The sequence below is a fragment of the Lepisma saccharinum genome, chromosome 2 (genome assembly GCF_977018435.1).
Source record: "Lepisma saccharinum chromosome 2, izLepSacc3.1, whole genome shotgun sequence".
In the NCBI taxonomy this organism is placed as follows: Eukaryota; Metazoa; Arthropoda; class Insecta; order Zygentoma; family Lepismatidae; genus Lepisma; species Lepisma saccharinum.
In genome coordinates, this window is record NC_139230.1 from 59,693,189 (window position 1) to 59,717,912 (window position 24,724).

Here is a 24,724-nt window from a genome sequence, read left to right on the forward strand (position 1 = left end):
CCTTTTCTTCCACTTGACCATGTTTACAAAAAAATTGAATGTGAAATAATTAAAATATTGGAAAAAAAGAAAGAAAGAAAAAATATATAAAAATTACAGAGAAATGAAAAATACAAAGAAAAATTACATATAAGAATGGTAATCTAACCTATAGATACGAGCACACACACTCACTCTCACACATTTATATTTTTGCCCTTACACACGTACAAGCAAATACATAACACTACACTTACTTAAGCACAGTCCAACATTACACATATATAAACACAGTCCAAAACGGTATACTTTGACGATAATTCATCTTAACTATTACGTAAAATCATTTTTGTGCCTTACGTCCTTCTATCATTCTCTGCACCCGCCAGCCATATTATTAGGAAAATCAAACAATTAATTTTCATTGTATAATATGTGTAACTTTAACAATTTTTTGAACGTCACAATTGAGGAAGAGACATGAATTTCAGGTGGCAACTTGTTCCAAAGGCCTGCTGAGGTAACAGTAAAAGAATTTGCATAAAAGTTGGATTTGTAGAGTGGAATGGAGAGGAAAGACCTTTCGCGCGATCTGGTGTTGCGGCTGTGAAAGTCGGAAAGATGTTGAAATCGGTTATAGAGATATTGCGGGTCTTTTATTTGGAGGATTTTGTACAGTAAAATTAACTTATGGAAATTACGTTTATCGCTTAATTTAAGCCACTCGACCTTCGCAAAGTACGATGTCAAATGCTCTCAATATTTTAGATCGAAAACGAAACGAATGCAGGCATTTTGAATTCGCTGCAGTCGTTTAGCTTGCTCGTGATTGACATCCAAGAAAGCAATGTCGCAATAGTCAACAATGGGAAATACAAGAGACTGGACCAGTTTAATTTTTATGAGTTCAGGGAGGAAGTGAATGCAATGCACCGAAAGCTCTTCTAGATACCGAGTTAACTTGCTCTGCCCAGGTGAGATGGTGGTTGAGTATCACACCCAGATTCTTAACGGTAGTGGAGAAGGGCAGATGGATATCATCTACGTTGAGTCTAGGGAGGCTAGATTTATCTATTTTGCTCAAAATTCTTGGGGAACCTACAAGAATACACTGGGTTTTAGTCGGGTTTAGATGTAAACCATGTTGTGCAGACCAAGTACTTATTTGTTTAATGTCATTGTTCACAATTTCTATTGCATGCAGTGTTTCTTGCGGGGGGAAAGAGAAATATAACTGAAAATCGTCGGCATAGATATGGTATTTACAGCAGTTATGCACCGTCGGGAGGTCATTTATATACAGAGCAAATAAGAGGGGGCCGAGCACAGTGCCTTGAGGGAAACCACAAAAAATGTTTCTCCACGACGATTTTCCATATAGGTCAACGACACATTGTTGACGTTCTTGTAGATAGGAGCAGAACCAATTAACCGCGGAGTCGGAAAAATTGAATAACGATGATAATTTAGCGAGTAGAATTTCATGATCAATTGTCTGAAAAGCTTTTGTAAAGTCTAGAAGTACCAGAATCGTAAGTTGTTTTTTGTCCATGGCTAGCCTCATGTCATCGGTTACATTGACAAGAGCCGTGCAAGTGCTGTGGTTACTTCGAAAGCCAGACTGAAGAGGATCTATTAAATTATTTCGCGTTAGAAAGTCCCTGGTTTGATCGCTAACGAGATGCTCTAGGGCTTTAGACAAGGCTGGAAGGATGCTGATTGGTCGGTAATCGTTGACGTTTATTATGTTGTTTGTTTTAGGTATAGGGCGTACCAGGGCGAGTTTCCAAGACGAGGGAAATGCGCCGGAAATTAAAGAAAAAATTAAAATATGAGTGATAGGAGCAAGTACGTGGTAGAGAATTTCTTTAATCATGAGGATAGAAATTTCATCTACTCCTACGGCCGATGACTTTATCTTCTGTAACGATTTTCTGACTTGTTCTGGCGAAAAATAAGAAAAACAAAATTTTGGAGCATTTGTGGAGCTTGTTTCAATGTTACGAATCGTTTCGTGTTTCACATTATCATCGACGATCGGAAGATCACAAAAGTGATCGTTCAATACTTCCGGTGGAAATTTATTAATGGATTCGTGGTTTCTCCGGTTCCCAACTCCCAGTATTTTCAATTTTTTCCAGAGGACGTCAGGTTTGCTTTCGTATGTTAGTACTGAATTATTTTGGTTTGCTACCACTGCCACTTTTTGTGAATCGCGAAGATTAGGATGAGTGATGATATGATGAAATTGATGAAGGTACACTCACAAAGAACACCGGGATTCTCAAAGAGTAAGTAGAGATAAGGTTATACGATATTGTTTTTGGATCGAGAACAAATTATTTTACAAACGTGAGAAACAAATATCTTGTTTTATGAATGCATCATTACATGGCGAAAATATAACACGTATCAACGCTGGTAATTATTTGTAAAACAAATGCAGGCAAAAACAGGAAGTTTTATGTAGAAATAGCGTCCAGCAAATTTTCAACGTTCGTAACAAATGTGTAACAAAACAACAAATAATGAAAATATAAATTATTGTACTTAGAATTTAATTAATATTCAGATTTGGTAGTGTTGATTATTTTTTGCTAAAGTGAGGCTCAGAAATTTTATTAGTAACTGGTGTCAATGCGAACCGAAATAACTAATAACTATGATCATTATTTTCTAATTTGAATATTACCAATACGTAATTCTTACTTTCTAACAATCGAAGTATTTTTAATATTTTATTTCCAGTATAAAAATAACAACTCTTTATGTTATCTTCCACGCAGGTCTGTAATGACGAATTCATACATGTCACGGATACTTCCTTCCCTTTGGTTTATGGTAGCTGCCTACAGTCAAGAGTATTCAACATCCACTGAACAACTGTCTACGCTCTACCTTGGTGAAAGAAAGACAATTATGGATCTTGAAAATTATGCACAGTTAATTGAGAAACAACTACAATTTTTGAAAAGGTATACATATAATAATTTCATCCAAATATTAAACGCTGCAACATGAGTTAGCTTTTTCCTTTTTGTTATGGGATATTTAACCACATTCTCGTCTAGCATTGGTTATGCATGATGTACAGCTTCATTTCAGTAATGCTATTTTTATCTCTTAAACGATGTTTAACGTTTAAACAACGCCTTACCAAGACCTACTTCAAGAATTCAATTTCGAAACTCTTAGTAATAGGCGAAAATTGTTAGACCAATTGTTCCTGTACAAAACAGTAAACGGCATATTAGATAATAGTTTATTTCTTGGACAACTTCAGTTTAATATAAGGAAGAATAATTTACGTTGTAGAAATATTTTCATACCTAAAATTCCAAAAACCCAAAAATTTAAGAGCTGCTCGATTAATAAAATTTGTGATATGTATAATGAAATTATGATTAATATAATCATTCCATAGATTTTTCAATGCCATTCTTGACTTACAAGAAAACATTAGAGTCACTTCTGAAACTTCGAATACGTGAGAGTTAATACATAATAACTGTATTTATACTCAAGATTTTATGATTATTATTTTTTTAATTTTAATTATAAACTGTTCTGTATGACTATAGTTATGTAATGAATACAATTTGTGACTGGATTGCATATGTAGTTGTATTGTAATTCTGTAATTTTGTAATTACTATTCATTATTATTATTATTATTATTATGAAGTACGCCTTCTGTCATTGGATTGGAGGCTTTAGCTCTGTTGAAAGTAATAATAAATAAATAAATAAATGTCTCCGAACCGCACATTTCATAATTACATTGCAGTTGTACCGTGCCTACACAAAGAAATAATTTTAAAAACTCATTAAGTGATAATTATTGCAATATATTTTCATTTGAGGACGTTTCGGAGAAGGTTCAAGTCAATTAAGCTGGACGCCTACTGGAGCCGGAGCGGAGAGGGGTGACAAGGTGGAAGCGGCATTGAGATAAAAATCATGTAACCAAGTGCAAGCTAACCCACTGAAGCCGAAGCGGGGCAAAGTCAAGGGTCCTCTGGAAGCTAATAGTTCTCTTGTTTCCCGTTGCAATTGGTGCGAGGTTGCGGAACAAAGAGGCGGCCTCCCCGATGGCGCAGTGGTAGCGTCGTCGCCTTGTAATCAAAGGGTCCCGGGTTCGATTCCCGGTGGAGGCACATAGTGGTTCGGATTCCACTTTAAAGTGTAGTTTCAGTCCCGATTAGCCTTACTGTGCATAAAGTGGACTTAAAACAATAAATCAATCCACTCCAATGATACGGAATATTTTAACCTCGGCGCTCTCTTCAGTGCATCTTGGGGAGGTCTTGCCAATAAGATTATTTGCGTTGTTGAAGTAAGGATTTGATAGCAAAAACTTGTTTCGTTTGTAGTTTTGAATTACTCGCTGAAATGTAAATTCAAACGGTCACACGAACAACGTTGTATCCAAGAAAAACAAAATGCCACAGAAATAACACAATAATCAGCCATGTTGGATTCTCTTATACGCTTTCCCTCAAACAGGAAGTTTCACGATGCAGACAACTTATCCATCTGTTCATAAAACGTGTTATTACTAAATTCTAGATGTAGAAAACATTTTTTCCTCCAATTTAATGTATCTTAGACTCTAAATATGCCTCTGGTAACTAGTAACTATTGGATAAAATCTACCAAACTGGTGATTGAAAATAAATAGTAAATTTCTAAAGATGTTGGTAATTATATACAGGGTGTCATTAAAATGGCACCCGCGGACTATAAATACGTACAGAATACATCAAACAAACAACTGGTCGTGGTGACATTTTTGTCGTACAAAGTAGGTGTGACGTTTCGGTACATAATGTGGTTGGTATGCCATTTTTAGCTGTATATGTGTTCCTTGCAATATTGGCACGTGCCGTTTCACGACAGAAAGCAACGTCGCATATGCGATCAAATGTTATGTTGGATTAGAAGTATACAGGCGGGAAAACAGCCCCTTTTCAATATTCGTGGAACCGAAATGATACCAACGACAAATATGGTATTAAGGCCAGTTGTTTGTTGTGATGTGCTCTATACGTTTCTCTGGTCCACGGGCGCCATTTTAATGATACCCTGAGTGCATGTGTGTGCGTGTGTGTGCGTGTGTGTGGGTGCGAAGAAAGAGAGAGAGAGAGAGAGAGAGAGAGAGAGAGAGAGAGAGAGAGAGAGAGAGAGAGAGATTGATTAATTCTTTAAAAGTATGGACACATCAGCACAAAAACAATTTTTGCTCGTCACATAATACGAGTATAAACCCCTAAACTAAAACAGATTTGAGGAGAATACCAAGAAAATTAAAACTTTTGTTAAAATCTTCCACGGTGAGTTTCAAAACGTATAGTGCCATAGACCCCTGACATCAGCTAAAACTATACTATCTCCGAGAATAAAAGCTCCACACTCTAATTAAAATCTGAGACTGTAAAGGAGCTCCAACCAAGCGTAAGGCCAAACAAAGGACAAAACGAGCCCACAGACGATTATACAGGATGTGGGTCCACGCGGCAGAGTTTAGTTGCCCTGCAAGACTGATAGTCAAAACCACAAATTTTGACCACACGTTATTTTAACTCTGAAATAAGATGCCTGAGAAAAGCGTTAATATTAAATGGTAAAATATAGAATACATTAAGATGTACTTAAGATGATACGTATTACTATGACTATAATTTATGCTAATTGCAAAATTTCTTCAAATAATAGTGGTTGGGATCTTACTTTAAACTGTAGGTCCAGTCCCGGTTAGCTTTACTGTACATAAAGTGAACTTAAAACACCAATTCAATTAATCAATCAATCTTCAAATAATATTATAGTCCCCCACAATTTACTTTTCTTGTTCCCATATTACCAGGCAAAATCTGTGTTGCATACTTTAAAATGCTAATTGAAGGGCTCGAGTGTAAAACATGGTAAGTGACATTTTGGTATTTTTTTTAGTTACGAAGTTAAATATTCCATCCTTCAATTTTCGAGTGAAATTGCCATATCATACAATTTGCATTGGACTCACTGAAGCCTTCTGAAAATGGTAAACACAACACAGAAACAATTTATCTACATTATAGCTTCTAATAACCTTTTTTCTTAACGAACTCAGAAATGACCAAAATGTAACTTACCATGTTTTACACCCGAACCCTTCAATTGTATTCATAGAGTTATTCTAAGAAAAAATGTACCATTGTCATATTTATGCACAAATTGAACTTCACTATTATTTGGAGAAAAAATGATATTTCATTGTAAATTATTTTCTGTACAGTTAAGACTGACAAACGTAAGCATGCAAAAAATTATAATAGTTTAATCTCTATATCAAACGTTTTCTTCTTGTTGTTTCTTTCAGGTATATTGCTCAATACAGGCAAGAAGTGCCACAGAATGATACAGATTATATGAGCAATCCTATCAATGCATATAACACATTAAAGCGCGCAACAGTTGATTGGAATGATCTGAAAAAATCGTTGAAGATAAACAAGACAAAAGGTTAGTTTGCAAGTACTCATGAACTTTCTTTTGTAGGTGTACAATACTATTTTATGTATATGTTTTGAATTTTTGAATTTGAATTAAATATTTTGGGTGCGTCAGCACTGAGGCTATTTTGCACCCGTCACACTATACGGGGTCCAGCCCCTTATCATAACAAAAATAAAAGCGTGTCTCAAAACTAAAATTTCCTTACCTTGGTTAAAAGCTGAGGCTAAAAAGAGCGCTCAGCACAAATAAGGACAAAACACAGGACGACACAGAATTATACTGGACATGGGGCCAGTCGCCAGGCCTCATTAGTCTGCAGTCCAGGCTGTACTACGTGGAAGTGAGGTTGACTATTGGGTGCACTACGTTGAAGGAGCACCCTTTTTGTATATGTGAAGCCTAAACTGTATTATAAAGTTACTGAGATTACACTGACCCTCTTTTATTGATCTAGCATTCTATATTTATTATAATAATATATTCGAATATATTATTGCTACAGGAGGATATAATCTCACGGTTAACAAGAATTGTTATCTTGACAATATATCGATAATTTTGAAACGCCACATGGACTGCATTTTCTGTACATAAGTTAACTCTTTTATTTTATTGCAGGAGGGGTTTTCTTTTGTAACGACAAACCTTCGAGATTATCATTGCTTTAATCTGCGCTTAATTGACTTAATTATGTGAAGCAAAAGCATTTTTGTTGGTGTGAAAGCCGAATTTTAAAACATTTCGATGCTTTGCATTATATATATAATGAAGTGAGAATTATTAGTTATAAATTTGCGAAATCCTTTTTTTAATAATTTTACACAAATACTGTCAATGTATTAACTTGCACTAAACTAAATAAAAACTATGATCTTGAATCTCTTCAGTTTCATGCCCATGACTATATGTTAGTTCCCGGATAAATTATGCATACATATTGCGGACACGTATCCGTGATTCATCTGAATCGAATGCAAGGGTCTCCCCGATGGCAAAAACGCCATGTAGTGAAGAGGTCTCACGTTTGATACCCGGTGGAGACACGTAGTCGCTCGGGTTCCTCTTTAAACTGTAGATCCACTCCCGATTAGTCTTTCTGTGCATAAAGTAGAATTAAAAGCAAATTCAACAAGAATGGAATGCAAGGATGGTGCTCTTAAAGAGGATATTTTCCCCAAATATCCTGGAGAATTTTTTCTAGCACTCATTGTTATATTACTACCTTCCCCACAAGGTTTAATATATCGTTAACAAAAGAAGTTCTTAAAAATTCATTTATGTAAACAGCAAAAAATTGATCTGCGTGCTTGATGCTTGTATTCACTCAGCATTCATATATATATATATATATATATGAACATTTGGCTATATTTTGTCACATTTTTATCCATCTCTGTTAAAAGTAATGGTGAAATGATAAAATAGACGACGGAAGAGGCTGAACGGACCTAGAAACTCTGGTCTTGTAGTACCCTGCACTTATCAGTTTTTTTATTTAATTTTTTATCACTTTATATCACTCCTGTTTTAAATATTTGTACTTTATTTCTGACTTTCTCATCACATACATTTATGCTTTAAGCAGTATTCGAACCCACGACTCCTAGTATCGTACGTGCTGCTGCTGCACTAACCACTCGCCATTGACGTCAGTAATGGATGTTGACAATAATATAATTTTAATTTATAATGTTAAGGAAGAGGTTATTGTAGTAGACGATAGTTTTCAAATGAGTTGGAACCAGTATATAATTCATTTGTTGAATTTTCAGTCAGGTGTAATTTGAGGTAGATAAATACCATTGGTATTTTTACTGCAAGCAATTCTATCCAAAGCTATTAATTGGTTACGGTAGATAGTAGAATACTTATAGATGGACAGATAAAAAGAGAGTCAGTTACAATGTAGAATAAATACTTCATCCTTGTGACACTTATCAAAATATATTCCAATGAAATATGTTTCCTTACCTTGTCTTTCTACTGTTACAATTCAGTTTATTTTCCCAGCATTGTGAATTGGTAGAAGTTGTTTCCCTGTGCATAAGACAATTAAATCGTAAAACATGTCTACTTACCGTTTTAATTCCAATTACACCAGATTCTAAGAGATAATATTAAGGATGATAAGTTAAGTTACTACGAACAGTATAAACTCATACTGCATAAACACAATCGGTTCGGTTACAAAAGTATTTCCATTTAACCGTGAGAAACTTCCGATAATCTCCAAGTCCTAACTCAGCATGGGTTTGATAACGCAACTATTAAACTGATTTATTGTCACGTTTTTTACATCAAGATTATGTGAAACGAGGAAGTTGAAAGGATGAGAAGACAAGCACCAGGAAACAATCAATTATCTTGTGAAGAGAATTTCAACTTATATACTGCTGAAATACTTCTGAACTTCCCAAATTGTTTTTATTTTTACAAACATCACATAGATGAAATACTACTGTTGATAAATTAAAAGCTTCATATCTCAAATATTAATGTAGTCTTATTATCACATGAACGTATTATATTTATGTGTAATCTAAAAATCAACATTTCAAATAAGGCTTATTATTTAAGCGTACTTTGTTTCTGCATTATTGAAATGAAGAGGAATGATAGGAGAATCTTATCTCTCTCTAAAATGATCAAAATCCTCTTAATCCATTTTCACAAGTTGTGAATTCCAAGAAAGCATACATATTATTCAAAGAACATATATTTTTGACATTTCTGTGATGGGACTCCATTCCAGACAGAAGAACACACTGCAGAATTATGGTGTTATTATGGAACATTTTATAATATATCAATATAGTTATGTCCATAAAGCATTTAAATACATTAGTTCTGGGTTTCCTTTTTGCAAATAATGGTGAAAATATAAGTATAACAAGCGTTATAAGTTCCTGCTTTCCAAAATCGGAAACAAATCAAATTGGAAGGTCGCCTCCCCGATAGCATAGTGATAACTTCGCCTTGTCATCTAGAGGTCCCAGGTTCGATACTCGGTTGAGGCACATAGTACTTCGTATCCCACTTTTAAACTGTTGATTCAGTCCCAATTAGCCTATCTGTGCATAAAGGTGGACATAAAACAAAAGTCAAATAGGAAAATATGTGTATTTTGTGCAGTATTACGTTTTTGTGATAACTTTTAATTATAAAACTGCATTAAGGAACAATCAATACTCACACGATACAAAGAAACCTCATTAAAATAAATAAAATATGTTATATTTATTATGGCACAATATGAAACAATAAAAGCCGGCGCAATTGATTACAATAACCACATATCTTAACATTAAAATACTGACCAAGGCAAAATTTTTATAGTATAAAAAATATATACACTAAAAACGTAACGTTTCCACCCTCTAACAGGGTCTTCTTCAGATGAAACTTCACAATTTTCGGCTGAAGAAAACTGTCACATGATGAGAGAGAGAGAGAGAGAGAGAGAGAGAGAGAGAGAGAGAGAGAGAGAGAGAGAGAGAGAGAGAGAGAGAGATGTATTTTAGGAATGAAGCACACAATAGTACTCTATCGGTAGCACACGATTTAGTCATATCAGTTTTTCGGTAAAATTAATGATAATTTGTTATTATTTTCATAAATGTAGAGATAAAATTCATAGACATTATAAATGGAATGCACTGAAGTTACCATGAAAAAGTTCTCAAGAAGTTGACATGATGTTGTTTGTCTTCAACTCTTTTTATGTTCATTTTATTACCCCTATTTATCACTGTGCAACAATGACTGGGGGTTCGTCGTGCTGACCACACGTCACCCAGTAACCGGTTGGATGATCTCCCACCTCGGCAGTTGGGAGTGAGGCCGGCAGGCAGTAGGTAGGCCTTGGCCCTCCTGGGCTGTTGGGCCACGGGTTATTATATTTATCACTATAAAACATTTGGTAAATTAACCCATATTTTAAAAATTTCAGATCTCCTGCATACAATCGAGAAAAGCGTCTTAAACTATCCTACTTTTGAGGATTTTTCTGGAGCTGCTAGTTCTCTCCTAATTCTTCAAGATACTTACTCCTTTAACCTTTCAAAGTTTGTTCAAGGAGAAATTCATATGATAGGCAGCAGAACTTTCAAAAGCCATCACTGGTTAACTGGTAAGCATTAGTTTTTTTCTTTGTTTTTTCATATTTTCTGCAATTTTTAATATATTGATTGTATAGAAGCTCTCGTACATCTTCTACAAAAAAGAACGAACCTGTGTTCATTCAAAGCCTTGTTACAAAATGTCTTTCACAGGGGAGATTGTAAAGAAAAGTTACGAAAGGAGAAGAAAGGAATCGATTTCGGTATTCGATCTCTTGCTCGTGGGAAAGCTCTGTTCACTTTCTAATTAGTTTCCAGCTAGAAGCTAATGAGGGACCGAGAATAAAGAATACATTTTCAATGTCACTCTTCTCTTACAAGACACAGAATCCCTTCTTTTCTCAGTGAATGAAGGTCTGTCCCCTCCGGAGGTCTGAATCTTCCAAATTTTGTAAATTTCCAAGCACTTACAGCAGCTCTTGCACAGTCTTCGTTCTTTCACATGTCTTCAAAGGACTGTGCATACTGAGTCTGCAACAAGAAAATTTCAACAGTATCGAACAATCCAATACAAAAATGGAACAAATCAGGCATTTTTGGACAGAGACAAATGCGTTCAACATATAATGTATCAGAACTGCTTACTAAAAATTACACTTAACAGTGTTAACAAAGGTGAAGATGTGGAAACGCGAACGATGCTAATTATTTCACAGAAAATAACAACAGTTCCATATCTCTAGAAAAATATATAAATGTGTGTGAGAGTGTGCGTGTAGTATATAAGTGAAACGAGCTAGCCCAGCCTATCATCAATGGCTACCTGTAGGCAATAAGGCTGCTGGATCAGCTGTTCATACCATCACTTCCACTATGGTGGAGATCGAAGATGTGTGGAGCCCTGCATCCACAACCCATAAGATATACAATGCACAGGGGACAATTTGTGTATATTATAATTTACGTATATTTAGTATTCTTATTAGGTATTTTAGAAAAATAATGTGAAGGATCAAGGTATTTTCTGCGAATTTCCATATGCAATAAAAGGCAAAGTTCGCCGTGCATACAGTACCGTGCCATGAAGGCACATTTAGGACATTCTCGATCTTGTTCATTTTGGTGGTAATGTGATTAGCACCATGCTTCAGCCGCCTTTACACCCCAGGGTTGGCCCCAGGTACCCTTCGATTTGACGCTGGGTGAACCCCAGAGCAGGTTTATGCGGGAACAAGGCCGGAAAAAATCCGACCTCAGAACACCCACACCGGGAATCTCCCGCGTGGCAGTCATACGCGGTCTTAGGACATTTCGTCAACCTAAGATGTACAAAAGTCCTCCTCCGTGGCCGTGCGGTCTAAGGCACCTTGCCTTGGACGGCGGCTGCGGAACGGCATGAGTTCGATCCCGGGTTCAATCTCCAGGAATTTTCGGCCTGTGTATACCATCGTGAGGAAATTGGTGAGCTCGGAGTGAGTAAGCGTAATCCGGTCGCGAAGACCTACAACGGCTGGGGGTTGGTCGGGTCGACCACCCGTCCACCTAACCTTGCTGCAGATCTCCACGCTCCCTGGTGGCCCGCGTGTGAGGGAGGCCAGCAGTCGGTAGGTAAGCCAGGGCCCAATTAACACCTGAGCGCTATAGGGTTTTTAAGATGTACAAAATTCTAGGAAACATTCTACATTGTGGAACATACTTAAAACTAAATTATGTGTCTAATAAGAAATAAGAAATAAAAAAAAACTTTTAAAATAACTTTATACTCCAAAAATAAATTCTGTACATCAAAGTAACATGTAACAGCAATCAAAGAATTAGTAATGAGATTACTTCTTTAAAAATGACTTACATTTTCAACCATGCAGCATTGCATTGCGGATTTCACACACAGATGATCTCTTGTGACAGATACCACTGTTACATATGGACCCTTTGTCCCAATTTCTGGACAATTCGTCCCACTGTGCAACTGGGCGATATATATCCGTCCCTGGACACGTCACTGCTCAGAAGCAATTTGTTGCACCTCACGAACGCCAAGGCTGTCCTGCGGGAGATCTGAATCCAGAACTGAATAGCAAACCCGAGAAACAAACGGGAGCTTTTTACTCGACTGACATTATCGACCTTGCATGTTGAGCTTATGGTCACAAGAAACTTATGATTTATAGATTTCCACCGTGCTTGCTGAAATGCTTACGAAATACACATGACGCGCCGTTAAGGTTGAACAAATATCTGGGATGATTTACGAGTGCTCCAGGTGTTACTAGCACCAATGTAAAAGGAACGATTATATTTTTTCTGTTCTAACGCGTTAACAATATATGAGCGTATCCACAAACATAATGTAATCTGTAGGTTGAAAAAATTCTGTTTTCAATTATGTCAAAGGCGTGGGAGCTCCTCTTTTGAAGCTTTTGATATCAACGTTATTTTTTAAAATTATACACGATCTGTGTTGTCTTCAAACCGTACCAATTTCTTTCATGTTCAGAACGAGAATTATTATTTTCTTAGCCATATTTATGAAATTTATTGTTATAATTATTCTAATTGGAATGTTCTACGGCTTTCTAGAAACTCTATTTGTTGTCGACAAAATCCAGCGATGAAAGAATTCGAACAACGCTTTAACTTGCCAGTTTCATATTTTTTAATATATATATTTTTTTTATTTTTAGAAAAATATAACCCCATAAACTCTCCTAAAGAGGTGATTCACCTAACAGAAAATTCAACCATTAAATTTGACTTTCGACATAGCTTTTATGTATTTGTATTATCGAAAGATTAATAATCACGGTAAACAGGATAAGAGTTATCTCTTCCCATTCCAGCTGTTTGAAGATGGATCCTTTTTTGTCTAGTCTAAATTATGCAAGTGGTGGTTCGATACAATACTTTTTATTTTGTTTATTATTGTTTATTATTTGTTTAGCCTGTATGTTAACCTGTAAAAACAAAACAATAACTTGCATGAGTTAAAAGCACATCTAGGAACTCGGCAGCATGTACTATCTTGTCAACAAAATCTACAAAGATGATGAACGGTCTACAAAATTTTATTCTTTTTGCATCATGTATTGCAATTTTGAAGTCACATGACAGAGTACTTTTTATCACTTACTTGTCTAAATATATCCAGCTTAGCTGTTTTGGTGAATAGTAATATAATGCAAAATAAATATATAGGTACTTGATAAAATAATTCCACATTAAAATGAGCAAAATTGATGTAACAACTTCAGAATCAAATGTAAGATAATGTAAATATTATTTAATTAACTTTCTTTTAAACTACTTGTGTGGTGGTGTGTGGTTATGCCATGTATGTGTGTCCTTAAATAAACTAAGTGTTTTCATTTTCCAGCTAGGGACTGTTTGTTTATTGGGAAGCACGCTTTCAATAGAGGCCTCTTCGATAAAGCCATTGACTGGCTAGAAATGGCTGTTAATAGAGCTAATACAGAAGGTAACTCAACCGCAAATGCTACAGAAATCAGACCATTTCTTCAAACTTCTTACAGAGTGGTGAGCAAATTTTTAAAAAAAAATATTTATTATGCTTATGGGCATTGTATTTTCGTCATTTATTGTAGATTTTCCGTCCTTTTGGCTAATCGGGAATACAAAGATGAGTAATGATTAGATGAAATTGATGAAGGGATACTCAACAAAGAACGCGTAGACCGGGACTCGAATCCGGGAACTTCGGTAGCGAAATTCAAAGTCGAGCACTTAACGCGCTAGGTCATTAGCCTATTTAAACATTGTAATATACTGATGTATTGCACTCAAGTGTGATAAAAATCCATAGATTATTATAAATAAGATGAAATTGAAATACGATTGTGCGCTATTAAGAAAGTGTTCTTCTCCCCTCTCTCCCTTAAAGTTGGGACGTTTGCTTTTCAGTTTAATACAAGAAAAATGCCTGTTAGATTTCAAGCTATTTAGTCTACCAGAAAAATAAGTATTTCTTACCAGCAATGGCATTAAACAGATAAAAATGAGACCCTATGAATTTTTTATGCCAGATATCTAGGTAAAAGTTGTTCGTTTTTCAAATTTGCACGTGAGTATTTGCTTGATTTTGTTTCCTCTTAATTCATTTAAGCTATTTTTTACCAACATCTAGATCGTAAACTTTTAAACGAGTAGTGAAATACATACATATCAGTCGTCATTAAATTTGCTAATGCATAATTTATTCACTCAAAATGATAAGCAATGAATTTCAATGAATTGAAATATCACATATCTATTTCCAAATCTTTGCAATGATCTTTCAGTAAACTAATGAAATACTGTACGTATACATACCATATTTCGAACCATGACAGTTTTTTTTGTTAAAAATATTTTGCTTTAATCATCTCATCAGTTTAAAACTCTTTTGCATGGATCACTTTCATCCTAGGTAATTCTGTATTCAAATCGCAGCTAGACATTTACCTAGACATAGATGTGCATCTGCTCTGTCCATTCCATAATTTTTTCTCGCGTCTTTGGCCCAGCACGTTGAGCTCTAGACTCAAGATCTCCCCACTGTCGGCCTCAGGTTCGAGTTATGGTGTGAATATGAAGAAAAGAAAGAATCAGGGGTCGAACATTTAGATCCCAGCCAGATTATAGTGGCCTTTCTTCGTAGATCAGTATTTCAATTGAACTTTAAGACTCCTGGTTTGGTTTTAAAATTGCTAGTACATACTTAACATTCTAATTTAGCAAGTTTAATTACCTCGTTAGCCTAACAGTTACGTTAAAGTCTGTGGTCGTGGTTTTATATTTAAGAAGTGTAGACATTTCTTTAGTTCATTCATCGTCGTCGTTGGGATTAATCTAAAACTATAGAAAACGACATAATATAACTAATTAAGTCACTAACGCATATGTAGAATATAAAAATATACTCAATTCTGTATCCATCCATGTAAGAAACATTACATTAAAGTCCTTGAATGTTTTTATTCATGTTTACAGCACGACGAAGTACTGGAGAGAAAAGGATGTTGGGGTAACTCATGGAGAACCTTTTCCAGACCATTTAATGGAACTCTGGCCAAGAAGAAGAAGTACCTGAATGCAAAGAAATCGAAGAAGAAATACAAGTTGCAGTTGTTTAAAGATGTTCCCGAGCATCAGATGCGCGAAGTATTTAACAGACTTTGCCGGAGGGAACGTCTACGTGTAAGAATAGATTTTGTCATAAAGGCGAACTAATTGCATTGTAATTGCAACATAAAAAAAAACACGATTCCTGACACGTCTCTTCTTATTTCCCTAAAGGAATCGTGTGACGAGAATTGCTAACGAGTTGGAAATGTATTTTGGACTCCAGGCATGCTACCTTCCTTTAATTGCACGATGCGCTTCTGTTTAACCTGCACCTTCTGAAGCCATCCATTGATTTTCTATTTTGTGTCCATGAACAATAGTGCACACCATGGAGTCAAGTATGTGTGTGTGGGTGTGCCTCAGAGTTTTCTGCAAGAACACTTGTTCGTAATTGATATCTCATCCATAGTAACTCATTCTTACTGTTATGGTTAATGTGACGGGAAGTAGCAACAAAATACATTGATGTAAAACAACTAACTAAGCTTGTCAATTTATTTCTAAATCGGTGAATTTTCATTGAATTAATACCAGTACAAATAGAAATCCATGTCCGACAAAATGGCCTAATTTATCTGCCGGATAACCAGGAAATACATAATTAAAGAAGGAATAAGCATGTTTAGAATGGGTCTATTGACATCATGCCAAGAGTTACGGCCACACAGAACGTGATTTGCAAAGAAGCATCGCAAAATTTGGGTCTACTATCATTGCTTTGTTTTCCTCTGTATTAAAGTACAATGGTCGTATTAATAACATTGAGTAAGCGTTTATTAGAAGGCACTCAAACGTTAGCAAGAGTAGGTGCTCGAGAATTGAGCATACGCTGAATTTTCATGGGAGTAAAGTCCTCCCTCGCATAGTCTACTACCTAGCTGCTACTCACAGATACATCAACATTTTAATGACCTGACGATACATACTTACACGAATGCTCGTATTGCATTTTTATTTTTGTTATTAGACGTTGTTTTTCTGACACTTTTGAAAATTACGAAGATGAAGATGAGTGATTAAATTAAATTGATAAAGCGAAATGACTCATCACAAAGGACTCCCAGACTCAAGACGGGACTCAAACCCCGAACTTCGGTGTTGAGTTCGAAAGTCGCGCTCGTGTGTATTTGTAATCTCCCACTCACTTTTCAACTTTTAAGAACTTGTACTTCATTTAGTATGAAAATACATACCTAGAACCTGAACAAACAATGAGTACTTGCTCCTTCAGTAAGGACTTGCTCAAATGCTTAGATCTTGATATGAATAAAGGAGTGCTCGTTCTCAGAAATTTACATGTGATTAGAACTGCACGACAGTGTATGTATATGGCCAGGTCATAAAAATGTTGATGTATGTATGTATGTATGAGGTATCATCACGTTGGAAACTATGGAAGATATAACTTTATTCATACGAAAATGGAGCACCTATTCACTTCGTGAGCTTCTACTGTGCTACTATGAGAACACATTCTGATGAGCACTTCCTCACTTATTCAGCACTTACTTTTTTACCTTAGCGGCACATGCTGATCACTATCTGTCACAGGGACACACACACACATACACTCTTTCCTATCTCTTCTTTATTTACTAAACACCATTCCTGTTTTTTTACCTCGGATTTTCGTTGAATTTTCAATAAGCAGTTAAGCATCTTACTTTGGACAGCTTAATGTAGTTATATCTGCCTGCTAGTGTATTCCCATTATTATTGCCTTCTGTAGTCTCATTACATTACCAATGAAATATTTGGAAACTTTATAGAAATGTTTGTGTGTTACCTTTTACCTAGTTAAAATATTCTAAAAAAATAATTAGATATGCTATTCATAGCATTATAACTCTATATTTGATATTTTTATTTGTTATTTCTGATTATAATTCTAGCTGAACGCAATTATTAATACTCATAGTTCTTTCGATCTCTTATTTCTGATTATATTCTAGCTAAACATAACTATAAAAACATGGGATGGGATACAACTACTAAATGCCTCCACTGAGGATTTAACCCAGGACCTCTTGGTTACAAGGCGACAGCATTACCACTTCCTTCCATCTCGGTGCCGAGGGCGTTGAATGGTCGACTCACGATATCGTCACCGAAGATTCCGGATTGTAGTCCTGCCCTTTGCACGAATGTTTCGTTCGTTCGAAGTTACCACTCATCTAATTATCATTCGTGGTAGCCGCGGTGGCTCAGTCGGTAACGCGTCTGACTACCATGTTAAAGGTCCCGGGTTCGATCCCCGGCCGGTTCAAATCCGGGAACTTTTCTAACGTTGGAAGCGGCCCCGGCGCCCACCCAGCGTCGAATAACATGGGTACCTGGGAGAAATCCTGGGGGGTAAAGGCGGTCAGGGGCGTGATGCTGATCACATCACCCCCACTCACGACCGGATCAAGAAAGTGTGGGGCGTTATCCCCACACCCCCTATACGCCTTCATGGCGTGGTGCTATGTACAGGGGAGCACTTTACTTTTTTTTTTTTTTACCAATTATCATTCGCGTTCCCAACATAAGAAAAGCACAAATACAAATACTTATTTATGTTATTGAATTTCGAAACTAATTTGGTCAAAGGTAATATATTTAGCTGCATTAGTTTCGTCTTACATCTTTTAAATAAGAAACATTATTTTGCCTTCTCTTTCCTTCCCGCAGCCGTCAAAGTTAGATGCCAAACTACGCTGTCGTCTCATCCACAACGACTCTCCTTATCTTTGGATAGGACCAATGAAGCTGGAGGAGAAATCTCATATTCCCTACATAGCTGTATTCCACGATTTTATGTATCCAAGTGAAGTTGAAGTTTTCAAACGATTGACCGCATCAAATTTGCATAGAAGCCTTCACAGGTGGAAATCAAACTGGGCAGCATCGCATTTGAGAACAAGTAAACAGTGAGTAATCCTTTGGATCATGCATTATGAAATGGCAACTATAATAAACTAATAATTTGTTGATTTGGATTGAGGGGTTCTGCGCAATAACAAGGCGACCAAGGAAACAAATTTTGAGCAGCAAGCAGTAGACTCTGTAGAATCTTTGTAAGCATGCAGGAATCTGGCTACAGGTCTTTAGCTACTCTATATGGGAATACTTTAGTTTGTAAAATGACAGGGCAAATGTTAGTACATTTAATTTACCGTTTTATTCTTTTATAAGAAGACATATGTTGACTTGCCTTGTAACTGCAGAGAGCCGATCATTTATGAAGAGGTTTTTGCTTCGAATTACGGTCTGGGCATAGGTATTCTTTATGAGTGTCCCAGCATCAATTTCAGCTTATCACCATTCATCCTCATCTTCGCGATTAGCCAAAAGTGCCATAAGAGAGAAGTAAAAACAAACCAAACCAATCAACCAATTATAGGTTACAATTTCTTTCATCATAGATTGATGCATTCAAGATATACACACGCAATTAATCCAACTCATCAATTGTTTATCATAAAATACATAACATGTATGATGAGATTCGATAATATAACAAATGTACAAATCTCACACCTTTTTAAAATTTATTTCCAAAGTAAGAAAAACTACGCAAAATTCTCAAGCATGAAAACACAAACAAATGAATTACCACAAGACAGTGTGGGGTTGGCAGGTTTGAATTAATACAACACATTCATACCGTTAAGTTAACATTTTATAATTAGCTAAGTGAAATGAATTCCCTTCTAATTATGACAGTATTTTGTATTTTCAAGTAAAAGATTAACGTTTCATTACGGTATTATTTAGATGTTATCGAGTCTCTTCATGTCTTACGAAGTCGTTCCTGGAGTAACTGTTTTGCGGCTTGAGGATAATATGAAACTTCAGTATTGAATAGAATTTACTTCATTGTATACTCTGTCCCGGATATCTTTGGAGCAAGCGAACGAAAACAAGTCTCTGCGCAAATAATGACGCGAGACGGCTCCACGATATGAACACGTGTGAGGGATTGGGATTGCGTGGATGGAGGAAAGCGACTTCGGTTACCAGCCTTCGCAAGAGCGTGTACTGCTTCGCTCTGGTCACTCGATTCCTCCCCCTTCTCTGACTCTATGCGCGGCCTTGCTCTAGAGATCACGGGACAGAGTATAGTTAGTAAAATATAAAATAAAAATATAAACAAATGTACAGAAGACTATATCAATGCAAGCCAATGAGCGTAGAAATCATAATTCTTCACAATCTAATTTCTTTTTTTAGATATTACAGCTCTGTGATGCCAATGCATTGTTTCAATTAATTAAAAGCATAACAATATAGGAAAATAAGTAGGTCAGGGTTTATACGTATAAAGAGGCGAAGAGTAGTACCAGTACAAATCTAATTCGGCATGAACCAGCAACCACTGTTCAGTATAACATATTCAGTATATCTGTAAGATATTCTAATTATTCTAGTATAGCAAGTTTGTGCCTCGTTAGTCTAATAGTTACATTGTAGTCTATGGTTAAGAGTTTTTATTTGGAAAGTTTGGGTGTTTGTTTCTTCAGTTCATTCATCGTTGCGATTAATCAAAAATGTAGAAGAACGATGCAAAATAACTAATTAAATTATTAAAGGTTATGTAGTATGTGATAATGAAGCAATAAATGTAATGTTCTACCCATCCATAGATGTTAGAATGTTGCTTTTTCATGTTTATAAGACAACCAAGTACTGGAGAGAAAAGGATGTTGGGATGACTCGTGGAGACCTTACAATCGCACTCTGGTTAAGTAGTATCTGATAGCAAAGAAAGCGAAGTAGAAACACAAGTTACAGTTATCTTTGGCTGTAAAGAATAAATATTTGTGATTTTATGTGCATGTAGATTCAGCGATTGATATACATACTGTCTTTCAGAAGCTGGATTCGAGAACGTGATCATCCTGCTGTCCAAAGAACCTCTCAGCGTATAGAATTGGTCACCGGGCTTAACTGCATTCAACCCACTGCAGGTGAGAATTACCAGGTAGGTTTTGTATAAACAATTGACACTAGAACGATTTATGATGTACATGTTTCTTTGTGTTTAACTTCGTGTTTTGTTGTGCCGTTTCCACGCGTTGTTGTGCTAGTTGATGGACAAGCTGCAAGCTGCAAACTCGGGAACTTATTTGGAATGAAAAATCATTGATAGCACGAATGTTGAGAAAAAACTTTGTGAAGAATTAAATAAATGTAGAGTAAGTTCGATCTGCATATACATGATGCAGTACAACATCCTCAGCACTGACCACTTCTCGTAAATAAATGACAAAACCGGCCTCCGTAGCGGAGTGGTTAGCACAACGCACTGACACGAGGTTCGAATCCCTGCCTGGGAATGGGTGTTCTTCGTGAGTGTTCCTTCATCAATTATTCACTATGTAATAGTGAAACTATAACTCAACTAACCAACTAAATAAACTAAACTATAATATAAACTATAAGCCCTCTTCCGTGGTCATGCGGTCTAAGGCGCTGTGCTTTGGACTCCGACTGCGGGACGGCATGAGTTCGAGTCCGCCTGGGTTCAGTCTCTGGGGTTTCGGCCTGTGTATAGGACCGGTGGCAACCCACCATCGTGAGGAATTTGGGGAGCTACGAGTGAGTAGCATCACCCGGTCTGGGAAATATCCTACAACGACTGAGGGTTCGACATGCTGACTCCACGTCACCCCATTACCGGTTGAAGATCTTCACACCTCTAGGTAGGATTGTGTGTGTGTGGGGGGGGGGGGGACTGGCAGTCGGAAGAAAGCCCTTCCGGAATTGTAGAGCTACAGGTTATGTTATTTTAATATAAATTATAACTCATCCCCAGATTTACGATTAGCCCAAAGTGCAGAAAATCCATCAATTAAATAAATGAACACGTGACAATAATTCTCGTGTATACTGGAGAAGGAGAAGAAATAGTGGCAAGAATCCCTAATTTCTGTAGTAATTTCTGAGATACTTGACCGTGATTCAAACGATAGTCAAAGAAATATATTTTCTTATTTTTGCTAATTTACACCATTTAAAAGGAATACCACTCCCGTCAGTGCTAAAATATGAAGATTAAAATATGCAAGAGTGTATATTTCCACTTTTATGTTGCGTTCATTAAAATTGGTCGTGTGACATAGACCAGACACTTTCTCACCATACTTCACGTTGACATTTAACGTAGATTTATTGTGGAGAATATGTCAGCCAACACTTCGCAAATATCGTAGGTTACGTTACATTACAATAAAAATATTTTTTAAAAAATGAAAATATTTTAATATTCATTTACCATTATTATTATTTATTATCTTCATTTATTGTGCATTCTTCATAATTTTTTTTCTAAAAACTAAATATGAAGCCTGTAATAAGTAGGAAGTTTTGTAACACACATTTCATAATCTTAATTTTTGTTAGTTCAAAGCTAACTAATTTCAGAAAGACAACAAAATTTCTTTTTTTGCTTTTTATTTCAAAATAATGTTCCAATTTTGAAACTCTTGTCGAATTAATTTCAGGACAATGAACACTTACATTCCGTTGTGGCAAATACCCAAACTTCTCATCTATCCAATTAACCATTATTGCAGGTAGCCAATTATGGGATAGGGGGAGCCTACTATCCTCACACGGATGTTATGCTTTGGAATACATCGAATAGTTGCCAGAAAGTAGATAACTATACTGCAGCAACAGGAGACAGAATAGCCACATTTATGATATATGTAAGTATTAAAAAGTTAATTGCACATAAAAAGTAACATTTGAATATGTGTATTATTGCTGCTTCAATAAATTGTAGTGTCAACTATGAAATCAGATAATATTCGATGTCCGAGTGAGATGAATGATCGGCTCATGATCTCGCGACTAAAGGTTGGTGGTTTTAGTGTTTGCCTTTATAACCTTCTACCACCGTTGCAAAATTTGCATTGTATTCTTATTTTACGACGCTATCCTGCCTTTTTAGAATAAACAGCAAAAGGACATGAAAGAAGAAAATGCAGAATGGTCCAAGAAAAAGGTAACCGACAGTTTCAAGTTGTCAGCATGTCGGACACATTTTTTTAGGTCACCCTGCAAAAAAATACAACACAGTTTGAAATTTAAAATTCGAGCAGAATGATAAACAAATATAATAGAAATTAAGTTGATCACACATACTCGAAAGTTCAGAACATGATATCTGTATAATCTCTGTCTCTCAAAACTTAAAGTCTCCAGGCAACTGCCCAAACTTTTACATTTTATAGAACCCGTAGCCATGTATAGTATTATATGTGATAAATAAAACGCCTTCTAATTTATTGGCCGCGGTGGCTCAGTCGGTAACGCGTCTGACTACCATGCTTAAGGTCCCAGGTTCGATTCCCGGCAGGTTCATATCCGGGAACGTTTCCAACGTTGGAAGCTGCTATGCACAGGGGAGAACTTTACCTTTTTTTTTACCTAATTTATTATAATTTAGTTACATGTGGAAAGGATTTACATTGTTTCTTTTGTACAACACATATTTTTTTTCCGAGAAACGCCGATCACCGAATGTCCTGGCTTTTGTAAATGCCCCTTCGTCAATTTCTTAATTCATCCTCAACGTCATGATTAAGCTAAAGAGGAGAGAAAGTGACGTAAAATAAGAGAAGCACAAATATAGATGTATTGTGTAAAACATTCCAGTGAGAAAAACTAATTGAAGGTATATGTTTCGTATTTTGTGGATATTTCAATATCTTTTTAAAGTCGGTGTTGAGCCCTTTAATCAAATGAACCGAGGGCCAATTCAGATCTCGTGAAAAAGCAGCCAACTATGAAATACCAAAGTGCTTAAAGTGCACTCCTAAAGAAACATTAATGTACGTACATAACACATATATGCAAACAATACATAAACGCAGCCTGCCACATTGGTGGTGTATCAACGTAATGTGCTGCGAAGCAAGAGGTTCCAGGTTCGAGCCATGACCAAACATGCATTGTTTATGTCCTATCTCCAATTTATCAGTACGCCTAAGGCTGAGTCTCCACGGTGGCAGAGTGCGTTGAGCACCGACGATCCCTGGTTAGAATTTGAATTGAGTTTGAATTGTTGATTTAAGTCTACTTTATGCACAGAAAGCCAATCTGGACTGGACCTACAGTTTAAAGTGGGATCGGATCTACTGTGTCATGTGCCTCCACCGTGTGATCCCTGGTTAGAGACCTCACGTGGACATAGGCGTGTCTTTATGAACGTCCCTTTATCATTAATCCTTTTCATCTCGATTAGCCTAAAGAGACAGAAAAATAATATAATGTTATGTATTATAATACAATATAACCAACGAGATAGAAACATGACACAATGTAATCAAATTACAAAAATAAACGAATAAATGCACTCAAGAGTACGTACATGCACTAGGTGAGGAGAGACTGTTCAGCTTATTACTGAATTGTACTACCTAATGAAATATATTGTTCATTATTGCAGCTCTCTGAAGTAGAAGCTGGGGGAGACACTGTGTTCCCAAGAGCTGGCGTGTCCATTCAACCGCAGTTGGGAGCAGCTGTCTTCTGGTGGAATCTTCTGCGGAACGGAATGACCGATGCAGACACCTTCCACGGAGGCTGCCCTGTCATACATGGTTCAAAGTGGAGTAAGTTCATATAAAACCCTCTCGTAGGAGTTCTCTTTCTCGCGCGCACTTTATGCACAGTAAGGCTAATCGGGACTGGACCTACAGTTTATAATGGGATCCGAACCACTTGTGCCTCCACCGGGTATCGAACCCTGGACCCACACACCCATATATATATGTGTGTGTGTGTAGGTTTGCATATATATATATATATATATATATATATATATATATATATATATATAGATAGATAGATAGATAGAGAGAGAGAGAGAGAGAGAGAGAGAGATAGGGAAAAAGTGTGTTCTCTTTTCTTCACATAAATTGCTTGTACCACTTTACTGTTATTGTTTCTATCAAATATAATGCTATACAATTGTTGTACAATTTAACGTTGTATTTATTTAAATTGTAGAGAAAGTCAATCCAAAGTCGACTACCGTGTGGTAATATTTAATGCAACTTTGTGAAAAATTAAGGGTT

At 36.3% G+C, this 24,724-nt stretch overlaps 1 protein-coding gene across 1 annotated transcript in view; it reads left to right on the forward strand.

Annotated features, from left to right (window-relative positions):
* LOC145984438 (prolyl 4-hydroxylase subunit alpha-2-like) overlaps positions 1-24,724 on the forward strand; it is a 75,325-nt gene that overhangs the window by 50,220 nt on the left and 381 nt on the right. Inside the window, exons 2-10 of the mRNA XM_083118102.1 lie at positions 2,766-2,954; positions 6,341-6,483; positions 10,427-10,606; positions 13,909-14,069; positions 15,522-15,728; positions 18,327-18,565; positions 20,511-20,619; positions 22,214-22,348; positions 24,094-24,259. Of these exons, the coding sequence (XP_082974228.1) occupies positions 2,773-2,954; positions 6,341-6,483; positions 10,427-10,606; positions 13,909-14,069; positions 15,522-15,728; positions 18,327-18,565; positions 20,511-20,619; positions 22,214-22,348; positions 24,094-24,259 (1,522 nt within the window). The 5' untranslated portion in view covers positions 2,766-2,772. The remainder of the gene's footprint in view (positions 1-2,765; positions 2,955-6,340; positions 6,484-10,426; positions 10,607-13,908; positions 14,070-15,521; positions 15,729-18,326; positions 18,566-20,510; positions 20,620-22,213; positions 22,349-24,093; positions 24,260-24,724) is intronic.